General features: G+C 32.6%; 3 protein-coding genes across 3 annotated transcripts; 1 reads left to right on the forward strand and 2 right to left on the reverse strand.

Annotated features, from left to right (window-relative positions):
- Window positions 1-936: 936 nt before the first annotated feature.
- LOC113776855 (citrate-binding protein-like) lies at window positions 937-2,681 on the reverse strand. Its single transcript, XM_027321910.1, has 2 exons — window positions 2,409-2,681; window positions 937-1,323 (listed from the first exon to the last, which is right to left on the reverse strand). Exons 1-2 carry the CDS (start codon window positions 2,679-2,681, stop codon window positions 937-939), a joined length of 660 nt encoding a protein of 219 aa, XP_027177711.1.
- A 2,487-nt stretch (window positions 2,682-5,168) lies between these two features.
- On the reverse strand, window positions 5,169-6,191 carry LOC113776856 (citrate-binding protein-like). Its single transcript, XM_027321911.1, has 2 exons — window positions 5,919-6,191; window positions 5,169-5,552 (listed from the first exon to the last, which is right to left on the reverse strand). Exons 1-2 carry the CDS (start codon window positions 6,189-6,191, stop codon window positions 5,169-5,171), a joined length of 657 nt encoding a protein of 218 aa, XP_027177712.1.
- A 3,718-nt stretch (window positions 6,192-9,909) lies between these two features.
- LOC113776857 (citrate-binding protein-like) lies at window positions 9,910-10,762 on the forward strand. Its single transcript, XM_027321912.1, has 2 exons — window positions 9,910-10,182; window positions 10,373-10,762. Exons 1-2 carry the CDS (start codon window positions 9,910-9,912, stop codon window positions 10,760-10,762), a joined length of 663 nt encoding a protein of 220 aa, XP_027177713.1.
- The last annotated feature ends 4,249 nt before the right edge of the window (window positions 10,763-15,011 follow it).

Genomic DNA, 15,011 nt, shown 5'->3' on the forward strand with positions numbered 1-15,011 from the left:
TCATATTTTTTTTATCTTTGGGTTTAGTTTGTGACTGTTTATTGGGTACTTATTAAGGTATTAATATTTAGTAATTATAAAACTAATTCGTCAAAGCATCTATTTCTAGGGTGAAATAAATATAAATATTTATTTACATATTAAGTTAAATATAAGGGCAAAATATACTTTATCCCCCTGTGATATAGCTATTTTTCACATAACACCCCTATAGTTTTAAAAGCTATATATAACCTTCTCATAATTTAGATTAAAATACCCTTATTTAAAAACTAAAATGACTGAAGTGACCAAAATATATAAATAAGCATGACACTCTAATCCTGTATGATTTTATGTTTTACAACATAACCCCCTTATGGTTTAGTGCTTTACCATATAATCCCCTTATGATTTTAAAAAAATACATATATATATATATATATATATATATATAATCCCTCCCGGTGGTTAATAAATAATTTTCAACTTTACATAGAGGTATTTTTGACATTTTAGTTGATTCCATTATGGATTCAAATTCCGTTACTTTGACACTTTAATCCAAATCATGAGGGGATAATGTATAGCTTTTAAAACCATAAAAGGGTTATATAAAAAAACACTAAATCACAGGAGGACAAAGTGTAATTTGCCCTAAATATAATGAGTACCAGCTAAAAAAAATTTCTTTTTGTTTTACCTACTTTGATATAATTTAATTATTTGAGTATTTTTTTTTTTTAGCTTTGTTTCTCGTGTCTATTTTATCTCTTGCACTTTTTGGCTCATTTCTCATGCATTGTTCCATATAAGTCAAGCTTCACAAGCATTAAGTCATTGACTAGTACCTTATCCATTACCTCAACACCAAAGAAGTAAGGACAAGAGAAGTAGTTTGGCTTTAACATGCCAAACGTAAACTAAATCCAAGACAAATATTACAAGGAAAATCAATCACATTTGTTTAAGAACTTTGATTCCCTTCCAACGTGACTCCATGTAGTAAGAGTCACCAATCTGTGAATACACTCCACACTTGAAATGATGTGAATTTCCACCTCTACCAGCTGCTTCAAATGTGAAAACCCCATCAATGTAAACCTTCAATTTGCTAGCAGCCACATCATGGATTACATTAACTCGGAACCACCTATCATATACGTTGGGTACAAGTACATTTGCTCTATAGTAAGTGAGGGATCCGTTGTAGACTCTAAGCATTAAAGTTGAGGCATGAGGTGGGCTTGCTCCAAACACTTGCATAATGCACACACCAGAAGTTCCATTTGGCACAAATCCATATCCTTCAAATTGCCAAACTCCTGAAGAGTAATTATAGCCCTAAGAAATAAGAATCAAGTATTGAGTAAGCCCAAAATTTGTTATCTCAATTAAGTGTGCTAGTTGATAGGAGAAATGGTTAAAAGACAATACTCCAGTTTTATTTGTCTTTTAACACTTGGTAGTGGCAAGCCTTAGTATAATACAGTTATTCTTTGTTTTTCCCTTCTTCAATAGAAGTGTTTAGTGAGCTAATTGAACCCAAGAGCCAGTCCTTCTAGGCAGACTAACACTTGTAAATTGCGTAGATTTGTAATAAATTCTGAATTACATGGCAAACAACAGGAGAAACCCAGCAATGAATTTGATAGGGATACAAAAGGGGGTGTAAAATAACTATAAGTGCAATCATAAGCTTTTTCTCAGTTGCTCTAGATTTTGCAAAATTTCTCGGTTGCTCTAAATTTTGCAAAATCTGATTAAGTATAAAAAGTAATAGTAGAGAATAATGAGAATCAGCCAAAGTTACTTTTGGTAAATTGTTGAATTTACTTTTTTCTATTATTAAAAATATATAATTTAAATACCGAAGCAAATGAGGATATAAGAAATTGATTATTCAAAATTAAAATCTTTAATCAGCTAAATAATTAGCCAATAACAAGTCCATAATACCCAGATTGTGAAAGCGAGCCATCTTATGAAGATTTTGAATAACAATTATTTTCACATTTTCATTCTATTTTAAATATTGGTATTGAACAAGGAAATAAGTACTTAAAAAAATGGAAACAGAAGAAAGAGACAAGAGAAGAAAGAACCAGTATAATTTTTCTTAAGTATCAGAGATAGTCCTTTATCACATAGAATTCTTGCTTCCTCACGAACAACAGTAGAAGATTATAATCACCACATGCTATACCATAGAAGAAGATACATAAAATTTTGGCTCAAAAAAAATGAAGAGAAAATTCTTTAATCATGAACAAAGTTAAGATAGAAAAGGAGCATCTGTAAACTTTCATAAGAATCATTACTACATTAAAACAGCAAAAATAAATATGCAAAGCACTAAGAATCAAAACCTGAAGTAGTGAATGAGAAATTTAATATAACCCAAAAAAAAAAGAATATGAGGAATTTACGTTGATCATAATTTCCGTACGTGGCATCGTGGGACTATTCCGAGACAAAGGGTTATCTGTGGAGTAAACCCAAAGTTTATGGACTCCATCTACGAAGCTGTATCTTTGGTCTACGGGGAGGTCAAATGGTTTCTGAATGTGATAGAAGGATGTATTAAATGGGAGTTCAACAAATCCATCAGTTGGATCAATTGAGCACGCTGTGGCAAGTTGAGAAGTATATAATAAAAAGGGCAGGAAGAAACGAAAGATTAAATGGTAAGAAATAGCCATCTCTGTCAATTGCTTCATGCAAGAAATTTTGATATTTATAGAGCCTTAACCACATCATGATTCCATACAATATACATGTAAGAAAACAAAGATGTAGAATACTCTAGTGTGTGATGAAATCATAAGCTTTCAAAAGCTTGCAAATGATCTCAATTCATTGATAGAATGACTTTACATTTTGGACCTCTTTCTTGAAAATGATAGCCACACTTTTGTGTTGTTTATTGAAAGTAATAACAGCTTGTGCCATGATCTCTTCCGTTTGTATGGGGTTAGTTAATTGGTAAGAGCTCCACACATGATGAGAGATATATTTTTACGATTTTGGCACTATTAAACATTGGCTATTTAGTGCTTGCTTTTAAATATTGCCGCCCTCCATCAGCAGGATTTAGCTTTTTAATTAGTCTAAAAAATTTAATTTCGAATATTTTTCCTATTATTGGTGAATTATATCGAGTCTCTTTGAAACTATTTCATTCTTTGAAAGGTTCAATCCACAATTTAAGACTTTCTTAGAACAAACTTCTCACTTGCCATGAGATCTAACAATAAGAAAATCTAAACTCTGTTTAGATGACATTATCTTGAGTTTAGTTGCATTTTCATCGCTTCAATTAGACATAATTTCAACTTTTTTTGGAGGGAAAATAATTTTTTTAGTTTAAAATTTTAGATGTTTGTATGGCTCTAAAGGATGCAAGTAGTTATTATACCCAACTATTAATTACTTGAAATTTTTTTGTTTACGAGACTATGTCTATTTCAATATTTTTATTTTTTCTTTACGAGACTTTGCCAGTTTGGTCTACAATGGTCAATGTGCCTCCCCAAAATGTTACAGCAGTATTTGGTCTTTACTTGACTTGCCTTTTAGTGACAAAAATTAAAGACATTTATACACTTTCTTCTCATCTTCTATCTTTCCTCGGGCTCCATAGACATATTAGAATAGAAAACTTTATCTAACAATCCACAAAAAAAAAAATAAAAAATTGAAGAGTATTTTGCCTTTCTCTCAAACTGTTTATTATAGGTATATTTGTCAACAGTAGTATCGAAAAGCCAAAAATTTATCTGCCATTTGGAGGCAATTTCTCTCCAACGATCAATACCAATTTCGGATGATCCCAAGAAACCAAAGAAGATTCATCAGATTGGGAAAAAAATTTAGTGCCATCATCGAACAGCTAATATTCAAATTAATAACATATCAGTAAGTTGGTTTTTGAGATTCAGTTCAGCGGGTATAGTAATTTAATTCTCAAAATTTTCAAAAATATTTATTTGGTAAATGAGCATGCAAATTAACATTTTTTTTGGTAAATGAAATTTATTATATTGCTCTCCAATTTTTGTGACGTGCTTATTTGTCCTTTTTTTGGGCAAATTCCACTTTACCCCCCTGTGGTTTAGCGTTTTTTTACATAACCTCTTTATGGTTTCAAAAACTATATATAACCTCCTTATGGTTTGGATTAAAATGTCAAATGACAGGAATGATCATTCGTAATGAAGTCACCTAAATATCAAAAATACCCTTATGTAAAGTTGAAAATTATTTATTAACCAAGGAAGGTTATGTGTATATTTTGAAAACCATAAGGAGGTTATATGGTAAAGTATTAAACCATAAAGGGGTTATATGGTAAAAATATAAAAATCATACGGGATTAGTGTGTTATGTATTTATAAGGGTAATTTCGACATTTTTAGAAATTCCATTACGAATGACTATTTCCGTCACTTTGACACTTTTAATCCAAACCATGAGGGGGTTATGTATAGCTTTGAAACTAGAGGGGGTTATGTAAAAAATGCTAAATCACAGGGGGGATAAATTGCAATTTGCCCTTTTTTTTTTTCAATCTATAACTGCTTCATCATTCAGTTGAATTGTTTTTTTGTATGCTGAATTTTAATGGGACAATAAGGGCATACTTTTCATAGAATCTCGTATCTTTTCGTCTTATAGGTAACTAATCATATTCGTTAGCTCGCCATTTAAAAATTTTGGGTATTTCACTGGGGACGATCACTCTACATCTAAGCTTCCAATGTTCCTCAATCCGTCAAAGGGCTACTTCAACAAGATTGAGTACTCAACTGTATTCAAGTTGGCCTGAAATGGGAAAAGAGAAGTGTGTATGCCACATCCCTTGTAGTTATTTTGTATTTCTTTTCTTTTTTGGATAATTCAAAGTTTGGATAATTTCGCCATCACCACCACGAGTCAGGTTAAGCCTTGAGACTATATATAGGTCACTTGAAGAATATTTACAAATTATCTACTAATACAATTCTCACATGATTTGAATATACGATTTTTTTTTTTTATGAAGAAACAGTCTGTTTTCAACATTGACAGCGTCCATGTCAAACTTTTTATTACTTATAACAGATAACTTTTATTCCACGAAAAGAAAATAGGTATTAACATTCCACACTTAAACCAAAGCCCAACATATAGATCATAAAAGAAACAAATTACATTTTTTTTAGGATTTTGATTCCTTTCCACCTAGATTCCATGTAGTAAGAAGCATCAGGTTGTGAATATACTCCACACTTGAAATAATGATATTTTCCACCTCTTCCAGGTGCTTCAATCACTTGAACCCCATCAATGTAAACCGTCACTTTGCTAGCATCTGCATCGTGAATTACATTGAGACGAAACCACCTATCATAGATGTTTGAAACTAGGACAGGAGCTCTATAGTATGAAAGGGTTCCATTGAAAAGTCTGAGCATTAGAGTTGTGGCATGAGGGCTTGCTCCAAAGACTTGCATGATGCAAACACCAGAAGTTCCATTGGGAACAAATCCATATCCTTCAAATTGCCAAATCCCCGAAGAGTAATTATAACCCTGAGAAGCAAATTAGCACAAAAATTAACATGTCACATGCTGTATTTCACATGTAGCAAAAGGATTTTTCCCGTCCATACATGCAATTCAATTTGTGCTTAAATATATATTTTGTTGATCTAATTTCATACGTATTTGTAAAACTTGGCACACTTGTTTCTAAGTATCATCTGTTACCCCATAGACTATGCTATGAAAAAATGTGCTAAAATTCAAAACAAAAAAAGGGCAATTATGAAATAGTTACTCTAACACTACTAATATTGTTTTGCTAATTGATCTATATCTAGTAACTTAAGGTATGGGAACTGAAGTGTAAAAACTGGAAAAGAATTGGAAGAGATAAAGAGATTAATAGTGATTTACTTGGATTATAATTTCTGTACGAGAATTTGTAGGACTATTCTTAGCTAAAGGCTTGTCAGTGGAGTAGACCCAGAGCTTGTGAATTCCATCAATGAAGCTGTATCGTTGGTCTACAGGGATATCATATGGCTTCTGGATGTGATAAAAGGATGTATTAAATGGGAGTTCAACAAATCCATCTGTTGGATCAGTTGGCTCTCCAATAGCAAGCTGAGTACTTGCTAGAACGACGACTAAGAGGGAACAGATATTGTGGTAAAAGCTACTACCCATCTCTCTACCTTGAGACCAAGAAAATTTTTGTGGTACTTATAACAACGTATTGAAAGCAACAATGAGAGAAAAATTTGGTGCTGCATTGGCAATTGTTAAGGCGATTACATGACAGTGTTATATCTGTGATTTAGATCAGATCGCGTTTAAACTGTCAAATTCATTCTTTTTAAATGTGCTGTCTCGATCTATGCAGCATCAGCATGGCCGAACTACTGAATATGAAATTCCATTTTGAAAATGTACCAAAAGCAACAAAGTAAAGTTAGTTCTTTGACCATTGGATTATTACAACGTTGCCTTCTCTTTATTCTTGTGAAATGGTACACATGTAATAGCATAAGTTATGTACATAATTTGAACAGTTCATTTCAGGAGTTTCAATAGCATTTCCTACTAAGGAGTTCAATAATTAATACGTGCTAAGACTCACTTATTTATTCAATGAGCCAAATATAACATAATTTGAATTGTCAAGAAATTCTCTTGTAATTGTGAAAATCTTGGATTTACAATGGAACCAGTCTAGAACATGACCGGTTTCAACTGTAATTTTATATTTTCCTCGTATAAAAGTACTTCTATTTTATCCCATGAAAACTGAAGACGAGATAAGTACAAAAGTTGCAGGCCAGTGTTTTGGTTTTAGTTCTCCGTTTTTACTAGTTGACAGCTGATAATTCATTGAAAAACCAAAAACATGAAAAACAAAAATAAGAAAAGAAAAACGAACGTAGTCATCTGCCTCTGTTTAAATCAGGTGTGTAAGAACGAGTATAAATTAATTCTCCAATTCCCATTTATAACTTCTCTGTACATTCACCCTGTGAAAATGACAATGCAGGTATCTGGATTTGGTAAAGTAGAAGTAAAAAAATAATGTGAAATGAGGTTTGAATAATCTTTTCCTTGGATCAAAAAGTGATAAAAAAAATTTATTTGTCTTCTTGTATCTTGTCATATCATACCTTCTCCTTCCAAAATTGAACTTGTTTGTTTGATCCAGTTGCATTAAAATAGACAATGATTTGTAATCTGCTTTACACATAAACAGACAAATATATGTATCATATGTAATTTGGACAAGTCAAACAAGAGAAAAAGTCAAATAGAAAAGCTCTAAAAACCTTTTAAGATTAATGGTAAGAAACTTTCAAAATCATGTGAAGAGCAGTTAGCAAGAACTTGACCTTTTTCCATAAAGCTAGTTTAAAAACATAAAACTAGTCTTCTTCTTGTTTGCTGCATTATACACTTTATCCCTAACTATGACAATGTAACGACGATGTGACATTTTGTTCTAACTATGATCCCTAACTTTTTTGACCAGCTGCCCGTCATTATTGATTTATATGGTTTTAGTTACTAATGTTATTAGCAAAATTAGCAAGATAAAAGATAGTGCAAATTAATGATAATGTATCGTTCTATTTTTGTTATGATACCTTGGAACCTTTGGACCGGCTTTAGCACGTTATCATTGATTTGTTAGGACCTCTATGCCATTAATTTTTGGTAAAGTTGTCATTGACTATATTTAAATAAGATAAACTTGAGAGTTTAGGTTGCAAAGTGTTCAAAATTAAGAATTTAGCTTGTAAAGTGTTCAAAATTAAAGTTTATGGTGCAAAGTGAAAAAATTATACAAATTCAGGGATGCAATGTGGAGTTCGTCCTTTGAATTAAGAACTTTCTAGGTTTAATTTAAGTACCAAATAATCACCTCAATTAAAAGCATAGGTTAGTATGTATTACTTCGAATTGGAAGCAAGAGTGCTAAGAAGCAGAGCCAAAGATGATATTAAGCCTTTTGTTTAAGTGATCAAGTAGGATATCATATCAGCTTCTACTTTGAATATGCTTTTCTTGCCTTCCTAATATGTTTTATGACTTGCATTAGTTATTAATATTCAAGAGACTTACCTATTTATCCTCGACACACTGTGTCTTTTCTTGTCATATTGTGCCATGGAAGCCATATACCAGGAGGGTTGCATTAACGGCTAAGGTGAAGTATAGATAAGAAATTATTTCCCAAAGGTAATATTGTAGTCGGTGGATTTTACATATTCAATCAAATGTTCAGATTACATTGAATTATTTCCTTCTTTATTTTTGAACTTGGCTCCTCGAGGGGATTCTTTCTCTTCATTTTTCATAGTACACATCTGGATGAATGACACGTGTCTTCATTTATTAACAAGTGTTAAGATTAATCAAATTTAAAATAATTATATCCCTTCTTAATAAATAAAAACACATATCATATATTAGATGTGCATTGTCAAAAATGGAAAAAGAATCTATTGGAGAGGAGCTAAATCCCTTTATTTTCTTTTTCCATTACATCTTAGCGTCATACTAAGACTCTTTCTTAGTAGTGGAGAAAGAAGGAAAGAAAAACGAGCAAGATGACCACCATGGTCTCTTTTCTCTGTTTATGTTTATGTCTTTTCGGCTTTTTTCCGATAAGCTATCAAGCGGAAAACCGAAAACAAAGAAAACCGAAACAATTACCTACTCTACACCTTGAATATGTTTATTCTTCAGTTTTCATGGTCTAACGAGAAAAGTACAAAAAAGCAGTTGAAACCTGTGTGATCATGCACTAACCTCATTCCATTGTACGTAAATCAAAGAATATCCCTATGAAGATTACTTCAAAACAATTTGAACAATGTTAAAGCAAATATGCCAAATGTAGCAAATATGCGAGTTTCATTATTCACATCTATTTTCATATGCACTGACTGATAGATATGAGATTAGCAATTCAATTATAATCGGCACTCCATATAACGACGTGCCCATGGCTTCAATCCAATCTTAGGGTTGGTCAATCATATTGTTTCACAAATTAATCTGAAAGAGTCTAAAAGTGAACTGGGCAGTAAATATACTTTATCCTTACAGCTAAGATGATAGATACGCTTTTTTCTTCTAATAATCAAGTAACATAGAGCTTGTTGGTGTGAAGACTAAGCCATCTGTTAATTACAAACACTTGGTAGTCTAATAGTCAATCGGGCTGTAATTAACTACACTTATTTTACACCTAACAGCTAAGGAGATAGATGCATTTTTTTCTTTTAAGAACCAAGTAATTAACATTGTCCTTAAGCCATCTGTTAATTGTAAACAATTTTTGTGGATTTATGAAAAGAACCACAGCCATGCACATTGCACACTATACATTTGCTTATTTCTTGTTTTCTTTCACTTAAGCAACCTGCTCAGGAGACAAACTATGGGGAGAAATCCCGAAGTTAATGTACCTTAGGGCACTTTTTCTGCGCTCTATAATAATAAATAAGATTCAAAGTCCCAACTTGTTATTGAAGAAAGTATTAAATTCAAATGTTTGAATAGGTTGGAATATCATTATTTAGAAAATGTACAAAGAATCAGTATTGTCCATATGTCCTTTACACAACTTAACTTTTCTCTTCTATGAATATAAATTTCTATGTCATGTACAAAGATTAGATCTGCGTACCAAGATTGCATTATGATATTAAACTATGCTGTTTTACCGAAATTGCGTGACGTTGGCTCATGTTCAAACTAATCAAAAAGTTGAGAAAGTCATTTCCTTCGCCTTAGCAATTAAAAATTCGTGATAGTATGATAGTAATATGAGGAATCTAGGTAGGTTTAATTTTCTATAAATCCCTTCTCAGGTATTCATTGAAGTCCACTACTTTGTTCATGGTAAGAGATGACATCTTTTTCCTCAACCTTCTTGCAATTTGCCATTCTCCAATTCCTCTTGTACAAAGTCCTCTGCTGTGAAGGACCCGTAGATCCATCCAAGGGCTTCATTTCTTTGCCTTTTAATACATCATTTTACCACATTCAGAAACCATATGATGTGCCTGTAGATCAAAGATACAAGTTCGTAGATGGAGTTCACTATTTGTGGGTATTTTCAACCGATAAACCACACACTCCCACTAGTCATACAAAACCTCGAACTGAGATTGGGATACAGGTATGAAAAATTATATTGCCTATCCATTCTTTGACAAAAATATGCTCATGTAATACCTTCAATGGAGAAAATTGTTCATACCAGTAGGTTTGGATACATAACAGGTAACATTCATATAATTTTCAGATACGCTAAAATTTTTTCCAACATTTGACACCAATATGAATTTTATTTTCGCCAATTCTTGTAGGGGTATAACTATTCTTCAGGTGTTTGGCAATTTGAAGGGGATTTTTACGTGCCATCGGGGACATCAGGTGTCTGCATCATGCAAGTTTTCGGGGCAACTGCTCCTCATGCCACAACTCTGATGCTTAGGGTTTACAATAGCTCACTCTTTTACTATACTGATTCTGTTCTGTTTCCAAGCGTCTATGACAAGTGGTTTCATCTCAATGTGGTTCATGATGTTTTAGCTGCAAAGGTGAAGGTTTTCATTGATGGTTGTCTAAAGATTGTCGCAGATGGCCGTGGAGGCACCTCACATACTTTCAAATGTGGTGTTTATGCTCAAAATGATGATTCTTATCGCATGGAATCACGATGGAAGAACATCGAAATTCTAAAAATAAGAGATTAATGTTGTATTTAAGATGGTTTTTCTTTTGTAATGCGGAATAATATAGTGGTTCATTAGTGATTAAACATTATTGGTGTTTGTTTGTTGTGTTGTTGTTTGAGGAAATTATACCAAATGGGAAATTAAATTCTACAAGGTCATTACTTAGATTACCATATCTACTTTGATGTCAATGTAAACATATTATTGAGTAAATTTGTTGTGTAATAGCATATATTGAACTAACAAAATACTAATTTATGCTCCCAAAAACCAAGAATATGACACAAAAATTTAACACCAAATCTCTAAAGGGAGGAGAATATTATCATAAGAAGTGTTTTTCTGGAGTTTTAAAGACGTGCTTTAGCTTTGGTTTGACCTTTGAAACCAATCAGAATAGAATATATATGAACACGCAAAAATAATTTGTAATTTCAAATCTAGAGTCTATTGCCTTTTTTTTTTTGAGATTAATCAAATTCAAGGTCATTTCAGGGGTATAATTAAGATTAATAAGGGAGGGAGGGAGTGTAAGTGAGAGGTCTCGAGTTCGAGTCCTCTGCTTACACTAAAAAAAAAAGATTCAGAAGGAAAAGTAACAAGAATTCATCATTTGAGGACAAGGAGAAAAAGTTGTCTAATCACAGAATTATTCTGGATTCTCGTATCCTTATTTACCTAATCCACCCACTACAAAAGTTTACTCTTTGACCAAAATATCTTAATTGATTTCTATCATATTTTAATTGACCATTAAAACCAAAAAAAATTTTAAAGTCATTTTTATTTTTCAGAGGGTTTTAATTTCCGAATGCTACATTACCTATGTTTTGAAGTCAGAATTTTATTCCATGAGAAATTGATATGGTAACCATTAGCGGAGTAACATTCTAATCCATGTCTGCCAATAAATATAGAATTAATTTTTCATTAACTACTAGTAACTAGTGTAAAAGTTTTCTTTACACAATCTATAGCTTAAATGGGTTATATACATGTAAAGAAGATGATTATAAACTTGAATGGAGAATATATGCCTCGCATCTAAATTTACTCGTGTAAATAAATCTTCAACTATCACGTAAGAAATAATTTAATTGATTAATAGAGTTTTCTAAAATCGTATCATATTTTAAATTTTGGTGGTGGTCACATTTGCATATGCTACATATTCTAGCGGTGAATTTTGTAGCAACTTTTTTTTGTAGTCATCACATAAATCATGTGACCGCACTAGTCCAAAAATGTGAAAATGAGGACATGGTCATGTTCTAAAAAGCCAAGAAGCTGCAGCAAACACTAGCCCAAAAGAGCTGCATCTGATCTGTGATGTATTTGAGGCCCAATCCAGGCTATGAGCAGTGAGAAATACGTCTTAAGTCATTGATCCAATTAAAATTATCCTAATGGGCCGACAGCACAGTATTGGCACGAAAATTTATAATATTACTCCAATAGGCATTTTCCTCTCCAATCCTAAAAATATTTTATCATCCTGCAACAAATCTCTTGTTAGTAAATGTTTTTTTTTTAATGTCAAAACAGTATTTTCTTTTCTCTACACACAAAATGAGAAGTTGGGTAAGTTACTTTAAACATGCCAAAGAGAAATATTCCCTTCACGTCACACAATATTATAATTATATATCCTAAAAAAATATCACATTTATGTCAAGATTAAAAATTAAAATTTCTCTTTTCACCCTCAACTATCATACACAGAATTTGAAATCTGAACTTGACAGTAAAGAGAATTTTGAAAACGCTCCGCTAGCATTTCATTGAACTTACAACCCCACTTGAGTAAAAACTTATGTAAACTGCTAATGCATAAAATTTATATTCCTTTTGCATGTGCTAAACAATACTTCAAATTCATTGATTAGATAAGGATGGAAAGACCGCAAAAAATGTATCATTTTTAGGTATGTGAAATTGCTTGGTAACTCTTTGATAATCACGAGTTTTTGGCTAAAATAATCTATTTTTCAAAAAATAATCCCAAAGTAATGCTCTTTCAGTTTTTATTCCCTTATTAATCTAGTTATTGCCATGTAGACTCCCCACGAAAGGAAAAAAATAACTTGTAAATCTTTTGTTTATATATTATGCAGTTTTTCTTTATTTAGTACTTTAAGGACATTCTGTAAACAAATTTAAAAAGGAAAGTGGATCCATAATTAGTATTTTAAAATTGTTGATCACCCTCCAAATTGCAATGATTTTGCTGAAGAACCTTTTTTTTTTTGCTGCCATTATTCCTTCCTAGCTTTATTCTTGATTATTATATCACAAGTTCCTTTCTTTTTTTCTTGTTACTTGCAATTTTATATATCGTAGTGATAGGGTGTTAATTGTTGGTTATTTTATTGTTAATTTTCCCCTTTATCCTTGCCAAATATTGTTTTAATTATTAATATTTACTTATATTTGGTATTGGACTCAATTTCAGGTAGTGGAGCAGAAAACTACAAAAAAGTAGGGATTTTCTAGAGACAATTGAGACTTCAAATAGTCGGGCCCCATATGGTACTACAAGGAAGCCTTTTTCGGTTGCTGATATGTGGACTTTAGTATTAGGTAGATGACTTGTACGAGAGAGTCCTTGACTAGCAATAGGAAACTAAAGAAGGAGGAATTTCGGCAGAGCTCCAATTCTTTGGCTCTGGGACTCCTTATTCGGCGGGGACCACTGGATAGCATGAAGTCAATAGTCTTTTGGCTTTTAGAAGGGACGGACAGACGGAGGCTGGGGATGCTTAGTCTTTAGGATAGTTTTAGTTTTCTTTTCTTTTCTTTTCTTTCCCATTGTGAGGCGCACGCCGACTTTCGACAACATCATGTTGGGAATTTCCTCAACAATGAAGAACTGAATTCTTATTTTTCTAGTCAAGGGGACAATTGACGATTTGGTTCGACAATTACTGTGAGATCGAATCTGTTTTAATTATTTTCTTCATTTATTGGTATTTATATGTTCCTTGATTTTAATTGCTATGGCGTTGTGGATGATTGATTAGTGCGCAATAATTAATTATTCATATAGGCTATTTTTGCTAAATAGGGGTAATTGAATCCGTAATTGTTCGTTATCTCTACCTCAGTAGCAACTGGCGTAATTGGGTTTATGTCAGGGGAGCATATGATCTAACTTAAACAAACCCTTGTAGCGTGTTTGTTGGTTAGGATTGGGCCTTTCTAATTATTAATGCAATCCAGGAATTAAATCCTACGATCGTACTTAGGGTTATTTTTTGGTTAGAGAAATAGCTAACGGTCGTACCTTAGCTATCGAGAAATTAAGGAAGGGTTGGTTGTTTATCGCGTGCATGACAACTATAACTAATCTATTACTAAATGTTGGAATTATTTCTGCATCAATGATCAGTGCATGAACCATTTCTGAAGTGTACCCTTGGCTAGAGCTTCTCTTAATTATTTCTTTGAATTAATTACTTCCTGCATTTAATTTGTTTAATTGGCATTTAATCTCAAAACCCCCTATACTTTGAACTCTAGAAGAAACGAATTATCCCCAGTCCCTGTGGATTCGACCCTGCTTATCACTATCTACAGAAATTATATTTTATTTAAGCAGGTATTTATTATTGCACAGGTTTGACACTCTGTCAATTTTTGGCGCCGTTGCCGGGGACTGGTGCCAGATTAATTTGTTTCTTTTTGAGTTCATCGTGTTTTTATTTTTATCTTATTTTTTTTTATATAGTTTATGGCTTCTAACACTCCGTATTTTGGTGATAGACTGGATTTTGTTTCCAGGGAATGAAATGAGGCTAGTTTTTTTGCTAAGTTTGCATATTCAGAGGCACTGAACTCTATTAGAGAAAGAATGGCTGCTGCAACCTGTAAAATTTGTTATGCCAGGGATCATTCAACCGGTACGTGCCCCGAATATCAAGATAATCTGAGTGTCCCACTCAATAATTATGGAGATTTTTCACCCTGGTCTCAAACGTGGTATAACCCTAATCCAAACGGGTATGATCAAGGATGGTGGGATAACTCCAGTTATAATTATACAACAGGGCCAATGAATTTTCAGCAGTATGAGTCTCAAGAATCATCATCTATGTCAGGTATGTCTCTTGAAGAAATAGTTGAATCAATAGCTACTAATACATACCGATTCCAACAGGAGACACAAATGAGGAATGAGATGATGAAGGATGCAATGAGTAATCTGGAAGATCAAATGTGTCTATTGACATCCAGAATAAATCGATTGGTTTCTCAAATGGAAGAATTG

The sequence above is a fragment of the Coffea eugenioides genome, chromosome 7 (genome assembly GCF_003713205.1).
Source record: "Coffea eugenioides isolate CCC68of chromosome 7, Ceug_1.0, whole genome shotgun sequence".
In the NCBI taxonomy this organism is placed as follows: domain Eukaryota; kingdom Viridiplantae; phylum Streptophyta; class Magnoliopsida; order Gentianales; family Rubiaceae; genus Coffea; species Coffea eugenioides.

Bases quoted from the DNA above. Each gene is read 5' to 3' on its own strand.
- LOC113776856 (XM_027321911.1), bottom strand. From the start codon at position 6,191: ATGGGTAGTAGCTTTTACCACAATATCTGTTCCCTCTTAGTCGTCGTT. The intron at 5,553-5,918 runs GTAAATCACTAT...TTTGCTTCTCAG, and splicing joins GTACAGAAATTATAATCCAA to GGTTATAATTACTCTTCGGG.
- LOC113776857 (XM_027321912.1), top strand. From the start codon at position 9,910: ATGACATCTTTTTCCTCAACCTTCTTGCAATTTGCCATTCTCCAATTC. The intron at 10,183-10,372 runs GTATGAAAAATT...CAATTCTTGTAG, and splicing joins GAACTGAGATTGGGATACAG to GGGTATAACTATTCTTCAGG.
- LOC113776855 (XM_027321910.1), bottom strand. From the start codon at position 2,681: ATGGCTATTTCTTACCATTTAATCTTTCGTTTCTTCCTGCCCTTTTTA. The intron at 1,324-2,408 runs GTAAATTCCTCA...CTTATTTCTTAG, and splicing joins GTACGGAAATTATGATCAAC to GGCTATAATTACTCTTCAGG.